The sequence below is a fragment of the Poromitra crassiceps genome, assembly GCF_964638095.1.
Source record: "Poromitra crassiceps genome assembly, chromosome: 5".
Taxonomy (NCBI): Eukaryota; Metazoa; Chordata; class Actinopteri; order Beryciformes; family Melamphaidae; genus Poromitra; species Poromitra crassiceps.
The window spans coordinates 52,099,277-52,108,407 of record NC_139642.1 but is presented as its reverse complement, the minus strand read 5'-3'; the positions used below and the strand labels follow the sequence as shown (position 1 = coordinate 52,108,407).

The window sequence follows — 9,131 nt, the reverse complement described above, 5'->3', positions numbered from 1 at the left end:
TGTATTTCTGGCATCCAGAAGCCACTGTGGATTCATTCCAATTCAATATTATCCAACCTCCAGCATGCACTTTTCCCCCTTACCCTGAATGGGTTTAAGAATGATTGATGGTAATAACTCTATTCGTGATTAATAATATATTAATTATGATTATTTTGCATGATAGTGAGACCATCAAAGCAAAAATAAACACAGCACAGACAGTACATAGATACAAAATGACTAACACCCACAAGCTCATTTGAAATGACTACAGAAGCCTCAACCACACTATAGTGGAAGATTAAATTTTCAATACATGTTTTCTTTCCAACAATCACAGCTTCTGTTCCATCAATAATTCAACTTCTAGTTCTGTGGGCAAACAATGATCAGAAAAGAAAAACAATGATCAGAGTGAGTGAGAGGATTGGGCCTGAGCCTGTGCTGTGGTCATGGGAAAAATAGCACATGAACAGATGTCTTGGTGTTATCTAACACAGAGTCAGTGACTGGGAGAGAACCTGCTAAGTACACATGCTGTAAGCTTTAAAAAAAATCAGCCTTAAATATTTCATGAATTGATTTAAATTTCAAAACAGCTGAATAGATACAGCTCTCTCTCTCTCTCTCTCTCTCTCTCTCTCTCTCTCTGTGTTTCTGCACACTGTAAATTAACTGCTTTATAAACAAAGTGTTATAGTTCAATGCGCTTAATAGTTGAATGAAACCTACTCCTTAAGCTTAACTTTCTCATCATGGCAACAACACCTCAGAAATGTAACTCCATATCGGACTTAAATGTGTACATTGATCTTGTTGCCAAGGAATTATAGCTCTAATGTTCTAAGAATAGACATGCCTGTGTTGGAAATATGTCGCATTTCATAGCCTACAGTTCGACAATAAATCAATTGCATGGGTCTAATTTAAAGGGATGACATCAGATATTGTCATAGAGTGATAGCACAGATAAAGAATGTGAGCTTGATATACAGCATGTTGTCTCATATTATGTGCTTTGCCTTTTATAAATTCCACAGGGACTCATACCTCCCTATTACCTCAAATTTTAGTACCGGTTACATCATTTTTTTTACATCAATTTACAACCAATTTGCTTCTACAGTACATCAAACACACACACACACACACACACACACACACACACATGCACACGGAAAACACACGCACACACGCGCACACACACACATGCATACACAAGAGCTGCACCCCATCATGGTCTTCCACATCCTCACTGAACTCTGCTTCTCCCCACGCAAATATCACATGTTGAGCACATTTAGATAAAAGCCGGGGGAGAGAGAGAAAGGAGGTGAGAGGTGAGGAAAGGTGGTGTACAGTATAAAAGCCAGGGTCTGCTTAGGGCAGACCACTCAGACAACTCCAGGTGAGTAGGGATACACTACACACAGTACACACACACACACACACACACACACACACACTGTACATACCGTCTACACATGTACACGCACATACACACATACTTTTTCTTCATGTCCTCAGGCCGGCAGCGGTATTTACATGTATTTTTACGTCTTGCAAAAGATCAAAACAGCTTAGGCTATCATATCCATTGTGTCAACAAGTTTCTCTGTGTCCATCCACTGCAATGTCTGCAATCATTCATGATCATTCATTATTATTATTATTATTATTTCCTTTATTTTACCAGGTAGATTATTGAGAACACATTCTCTTTTACAATAACCACCTGGCCAAGAGGGCATAGAGGCATACACAAAAGTAGAATCAATACAAATGAAAACAAATATAAACAGTGTTAAAAGCATTAGCAAAAACAGTCCCACAGCAACTCTTAGACTTAACACACAGGGCAGACAAGACATACAGGTAGTACAGGGTTAGGAGATGGGGCAGGGGAGTCAGGACAGTTGGCAATTGCAGACCTTCAATATAGTGCCTTTGGCAGTATATTGAAGGACAACAGGTCAACAAACTGGTCCAGCTGAAGTGATTTGTTAAGCCCATTCCAAGCTGATCAGGTGGCAGACTGGAATGCTTTGCTACCAAAGGAGTTCTTGGTTTTGGTGCACGGCGAGAGTGATTCCAGCGTTTCGATCTGAGGTTGTACGTAGATGTGGAGATGTGCAGAAGTTTGGATGGATAGGCCGGGCTGTGTCCACTGTCCAGTGAGTGCGTTGTAGACCAGGGTGTACCAGTGTGACTCACGTCTGGCTTGGAGAGAGGTGTAAAGAGAGCAGTGGTGAGTACGGTAGGTGGCGGAGTGTTAGAGGGTATCCAGTTTGGCAAGGGTGGTTTTTGAAGCATGTTGGTAAATGACATCACCATAATCAAAGGCGGGAAGAATGCATGATTTGAAAATGGAGATTCTGGAGGAGTGAGTAAAGCAGAGTTTGTTTCTGTAAATGAAACCAAGCTTGGATTTGATGTGGGATCGAAGTTTACTGTTGTGAGTGTTAACGCCGAGGGCGTCATCTAGCCAGATGCCAAGGTATTTGTATGAGGATGTTGTTGAGAGTGGTTCAGGAAAACTGGGTTGAGTTAGCTGGAGAAGGTTTCTTGTGTGAAAAAATCATGAATTTGCTTTTGGAGGCCTTGAGTAGTCATTTGGAATCAAAGAATGTTTTTTGGATGGGGGAGAAGTTTTCTTGATGAATGGATACGGCGGTGAGTGGGTCGGGTGCAGAAGCATAGATTACGGTATCATCGGCGTAGAGATGTATGGATGCATTAGAAATTGATTCAGGTAGGTTATTGATGTAGATGGAGAATAGTGTTGGTCCTAATGAGGAGCCTTGGGGAACTCCTTTGGTAGCAGAGCAGGGTTGGGAAGTCAGATGGCCACTACGGACGCACTGTGAGCGCCCCGTCAAAGTAGTTGGAAAACCAGGATATGGAGTGGTCGGAGAAGCCAGTAAGTGAGGGTTTGTGTAGAAGAATATTGTGGCCGACTGTGTCGAAAGCTTTGGATAGATCAATAAACAGTGCAGCACATGAGAGTTTCTGGTCAAGGTTGGAGTATATGTCATTCAGAACTTTGACAGTGGCAGACACACAGCTATGGTTCTTTCAGAAGCCTGACTGGGATTCAGAGAGAACACCATTCTCACGCAGGCAGTGGCAGATCTGGCTATTGACCAATTGCTCAAGAAGCTTAGCAAGACAGGATGAAAGAAAACAGCAATACTCAGTGGGACAAAAATGGATCTGTGACCTTGACCTAAAGGGGTTTTGATGGCGTTGTTGTTTCTATTCTATTCTATTCTATTCTATTCTATTCTATTCTACAGAAGAGAATCCCAGCTAAGATGCAGAGCTCAATAACTTCATGTGTTCTTCTCTCCATCCTCTCTTTGGTCCATGCAGATGTTGTGGCCCGCTTTGAGGTTTTGTCTCAATTATTTCTAAATTATGAATATTTACGAACATCAAATCTGTGCGGAGGAGTGTGTGTGTGTGTGTGTGTGTGTGTGTGTGTGTGTGCACACGCATGTATGTGTGTGTGTGTGTGTGTGTGTGTGTGTGTGTGTGTGTGTGCTTGCGTGTGTGTGTGTGCGTGTGTGTGTGTGTGTGTGTGCGTGCATGTGTGTGTGTGTGTGTGTGTGCATGCATGTATGTGTGTGTGTGTGTGTGTGTGTGTGTGTGTAGGTGTTTCACTTTGTAGCATCTGTTCGTAACCCCCCCCCCCCCCCAGGATGTGCCAGAGTGTGTGAAGTACTTCTACCAAGGCAAGGTGCCAGAGTGGGGGGCAGCCACGCCTGGTGCAGCCCGTCTCTGCCAGCGCTTCGTCAACATGTAACACATGACTCCTTCTTTTATAAGTTTAACATCTCAGACTTGTTGTCACTTACTTAGATAATGATGAGAGATGAATGGTTAGGGTTAGGCACTGGTAGCCTATTGGTTGGGGTTAGGGTTTGGATATGGTGGGGGGGGCTTAGGGTTAGGGGGGTCTCCAGGGGAAGGCTTGCCTTCCCTGAGACCCTAACATAACCAGGGAGAAGGAGAGGGTCTTTCCTCATTGGAAGACCAGCTCCAGCCCCATGGCGTAACTTGACCTTTGCCTGACCCCAACAGGTACACAGTGCCCGTGGCACGTTCCGAAATACACACAAGGTACCGGGCCCGTTACCTCCAACGCACAAGGTGCGAGACAGAGCAGGGCTATACTACGCCGTCAGAGTGAGAACGGGCTGACACATCGAAACATTAGTCTTTGATTACTCTGCACCTTAATAAAAGACTCTTAATTGTCTGCACTGCTCCAGTGACTCCTTTCTTACCTACTACTGCTGCTGCTGAGTCACACTCCTGTGAGGTACCGGACCTGTCGACAAGCTGAAGTGCGGTGGAACTCCCTGTGAGACTATAGGGTTTGAGAACATAAACTCATTAGGAAAGCATTTACTTGATAAATCCAATAAATCAAGTGAGAAGTAGGGTCATTTCCCTATTGGCTACAAAAAAAATACTTCTTTTTGGAGCCAATGGAGTTGCTCCCTGCTGGCCATTAGAAAGAATGCAGGTTTAAGGCACTTCCACATTAGCTTGACTTTTCAGAACTGCTGGTTCCGGCTAAATGGTTCTGCTCTATATTCTGCAGGGAAAAGATCTGTATCCTATCAGAACGCCTAACACTTTGCCTCCACCACCAGGTACCACTTTGCCACTCTGTACGACACCAACCACCGAATTGCTGTCTACTCGGCTTATCACTTCCAGCCCAGCAACGGCGGTGGCAGGGAGAGACGCTGGTTTGTAGAGCCTCAGGTTGGTACCGTGAGTGTTCATACTGTACATACATACACACGCACACACACACACACATATACACACACACACGCACACGCACGCACACACACACGCACGCACGCAGGCACGCACGCACGCACGCACACACACACACACACACACACACACACACACACACACACACACACACACACACACACACACACACACACACACACACACACACACACACACACACACACACACACACACAGACACACACACACACACACACACACACACACACACACACACACACACACAAACAGGTGTAGACGATAATCAATGTTTATAAAACATAGCTAGCTGGAATGGTCTCATTCAGCAGCATGTACTGTATTACAGGAGGAGAGTGTTTGAATCAGGCATCTTTCAATATGCTGCCTCTGTCTTGCCTATCTTGTAGCTGGTAAACGTGTCCTGGCAAGCAGAGATGAAGGATGGCTACTGGCTGGGGAAGGACCATCCTGGAGTCTACCTGGGGGAGAAACAGGCTCTGAATGAGGACTACACACACTCTGGCTTTGACCGTGGTCACCTCAATCCCAATGGACACCATGCAGGTAGTGGAGTTTGGACAGTAAAAATATCTAAAAAAAAATATATATATTTTATGTAGCTATGTGGTATGCAGTGTAGGGTGCACAGCCAGCAAAATAGAGAAGGCTCAGCCTTCTGCAGCCTAATAGCCACCGCTCACACCACAGCTAAACGATGAGATGGGAATATATTTTACATTGTGAACGTTAACATAAATGGCATAAACTTGTTTTTATATTAAACATTTTTTCCGTCAAGTAATAGTAGGCTTTGTACCGTACATGTAGTGTGATGTCTGATCACACAACCAAATCAAATGTCAATCAAATGTATATATTCAACAACAAAAACAAAGACGTGCTTTTTTCACAGAAACAATATGATCAATATTGTTTGCAAGAGTGAACCTGACTGGACCATTATTTTTATTTTTTTTTCACATTTCTGTTTATTGAAGTTTTCAGGGCATAAATGATACAGCACATCAGTATTTAAATTTCACTGCCTGTTATAGGACTGGAAAGACAAGAAAAACAAAAAACAAAAGTAAAGATATGTGTATACGGTCGTAGGAAAACAGGTTCACTGGAAAAGAGGAGGAAAAACAAATACCTATACCATACCCTCCCTAACAGCAACAGTACACAAGTAATATTCTCACCCTGAGATACTTCCTTTTTCTTATTAACAAAAACAAAAACAAAACAAAAGTAAAACAATAATTGACATAGTCCGATCCGATCACCCATCAGAAACACAGTGCACAAGTACATGATCAAATATCCATAATCTACACAGCCCACCCACACAAGAGAAAAGAAGAGAAGACAGCACAGCAGACAGACATCATCAGGCCCAACACATCACAGAGAAACAGAAATCAGTCCTTTGGGATCTCAGGAAACTGCAAACCCTTCACCACCCTAAAAAATAGTCCCCATGTTTTCAAAAATCTAGTTGACGAGCCTCTCATCGTACACCGAATTCTTTCCAATTTAATAAAATAAAGAATATCTCTGATCCATAAGGAATGAGAAGGTGAGCTAACGGATTTCCATTTTAATAGAATTAGGCGCCTTGCTAAAAGCGTTGTATAGGCCACAAAGCCTGCTTGGTATTTTGATAATGATACTGTGGGGGGAGGGACTCCGAAAAGAGCTGACTGGACCATTATTTGACATGGAAGCAACGACACCATCTGGCTGTCCGCCTCATAACCGCATTGCACTTATTTTTGCCGTCCGCCCATAACAATTTTTGGCCCGTCCATTGATGTCTCTGTCTGGATGTTTTCTGGGCAGTAAACGCCTTGTCCACGTGAGTTAGCACTTAGCAGTCTCTGTATCGCATGGTTTGTTAGCCGAAATATTTATCTAATTTGCGGGGTCAGTAGTGGCCATATTGATAAATGCAATCAATTCATATTTAATGATTATGTCCATGTCTCTTACAGTCCCTAGCCGCAATGCCACCTTCACCCTGACCAACGTGGTTCCCCAGAACCCCAAGATGAACCAGAATGCCTGGAGGATCCACGAGTCCCAGCTCACCGACCTTTTTCAAGAGAAGTGCTCTAAGGCCTACGTTCTGGTCGGTGCCGTCCCGTCTGCAGACAACTGGATCGTCAAGAACAACATCAAGCGGGTCAACATCCCGGACTACGTGTGGAACGCTTACTGCTGCGTGGACAACAATGGCAGACCCATTCAGAGTGGCGCTGCCACAGCAAGGAACACAGAGGAGAACAAGGTCGAGAGGCACTCCCTGGATGAGCTGGGGGAATTCCTGCAGCAGTTCTCCAATCAACCAGTAGGGGAGCTGTTTCACAACAACTGCAAAGCATAAACAAGTAGAGCAAGTTAATCTGGGTGTCATTGTCCTTTAATGCTGATTTTTTTTTAATGAATTTATGGGTTTTGCTGTTCATTGCTGTTCACGCTCAACCATAAATGGATGAATAATAAAAAGAGATGGTAAAGTGAACTCAATGTTTATTGATGTCTTTGGTGTCTATGTTTGAATCACTTAGTCGAGCAACAGGCCAATCTCCTAAAAACTGTATAGGATGAATCAGCGTGACGTCACTTGCCACCCAGTCAATGCGGAACCCGCGGCAGTTATTAGTATGAGTTGTGCCTAACAAACGTCAATATGTCAAAAACTATACGTGATGTATAGTTTTATAGCTTATATTATGACATTCTGAGTGAGAGCAGAAGTAGCTCAAGAGTTTGCTGTATAATATATCCATGTCGTTTTAAAGTTGTGTGAACTGTCGCAGTTTTTTGTTTTTTTTAAGTTGAGCTCACTGTATAAAATGATCTATTATGACCTAATAGACTACATGGAACCACACACCGGGATCCTGTAGGAATGGTGACTCGCTGTTTCCAGAGAGAGTTGATTGGTTAAAAGTGAACCACCTCCATGAGACCGAAAACCCAGGGTTAAACCTGAAATTACCTCACTAACCCTCACAAATCCTGCTTCACAAATTAGTACAGGCCCCAGTGAATCATGTACCTGACGTTGTTATGGAAATTAAGTGAATGTCTTCCTTTTTGATTTGATCAGCACAAATTGTGGTCGATGCAGAATAGTAAGCATTGTAGATACAACACAACTGTCTCACCCTGGTTTTTAGATGATTGAACCAGAAACGATGCAGAACTAATGATAGTTGTGTTACTGTGATCACCTTGTACTTCCACAAGTGACCACTAGAGTGCTCTACATACCCGTGTAGGCCCCAGGTTCAGGTCCGGTCAGGAAGCTGCTGTGTGCTGTAGCTGTAGTCATGTTATAAAGCTGAGTGATCTGTATTGCAACCTGTCTATATTTGCTCAATATACCATCTCTATGAAACTCAGACAGAACGGGACCAATGGATTCTTGTTTGTTTTTTGGAAGAATTGTTAGCAGTTCTAAACTGCTAGTACAAAATAGGTGGGGTTTACCTCTTATGATTATACAATGAGAGGGATGCCATAAAGTTTATTATGTGGACTTTTTTGTGTGACTTATAACTCACAGGGTAGAATAGGTAGTTTATTGTCGTGAAGAGGAAATGATTTTCTCTGTCTCAATGACTGTCATCTGACACTAGCTGAGCTGACTTGTCCTGAAGTGACAAAGCCTGCACATCTGGTTCTCCAAGTAGGGTCAACCCAATGTTGAGAAACATGTTCAAACCCAGCTTTCTTCGCACCCCTCTGTTAACTGTGCTGGCCTGTTTAACCTCAGTGTGGTGTAAAACTATAGAACAAGAACGATGTTCCTAGTCTTCAAATGCTCATGCTTCCACTGGCTATATCTCTGACCATTCATCATTACAGCTTGTGCCATCAAGATTTGTATTGTATTAGTAAAGTCAAAATAGTCAAAATAATGAAAATAAATTATTCCTCTTTTTGCTGGGGACCCCCTCAAGGAGTGGGACCCCACTTTGAGAACCACTGCTTTATTGTGTGTGTGTGTGTGTGTGTGTGTGTGTGTGTGTGTGTGTGTGTGTGTGTGTGTGTGTGTGTGTGTGTGTGTGTGAGAGAGAGAGAGAGAGAGAGAGAGAGAGAGCGAGAGAGAGAGAGAGAGAGAGAGAGAGAGAGAGAGAGAGAGAGAGAGAGAGAGAGAGAGAGAGAGAGAGAGAGAGAGAGAGAGAGAGAGAGAGAGAGAGCAGGGGGCAGTAGAGGGAGGGAGTCGTGGTGAAGCCATATATGGGCACACCATCGACTCTGCATTGCTATTGGCTGTGGGCCTTATGCAGCTGCTTGTCAACAAGATGGCCTTCCTCCTCCTGCCGTTTTGACACTGATTAT

General features: G+C 43.4%; 1 protein-coding gene across 1 annotated transcript in view; it reads left to right on the top strand.

Annotated features, from left to right (window-relative positions):
- Window positions 1-7,164, top strand: part of LOC310776598 (endonuclease domain-containing 1 protein) — a gene marked incomplete at both ends in the record, with an annotated part of 14,329 nt that extends 7,165 nt beyond the window's left edge. Inside the window, 5 exons of the mRNA XM_083636775.1 lie at window positions 3,683-3,783; window positions 4,066-4,134; window positions 4,644-4,758; window positions 5,186-5,342; window positions 6,773-7,164. Of these exons, the coding sequence (XP_083492901.1) occupies window positions 3,683-3,783; window positions 4,066-4,134; window positions 4,644-4,758; window positions 5,186-5,342; window positions 6,773-7,164 (834 nt within the window). The remainder of the gene's footprint in view (window positions 1-3,682; window positions 3,784-4,065; window positions 4,135-4,643; window positions 4,759-5,185; window positions 5,343-6,772) is intronic.
- Window positions 7,165-9,131: the final 1,967 nt, after the last annotated feature.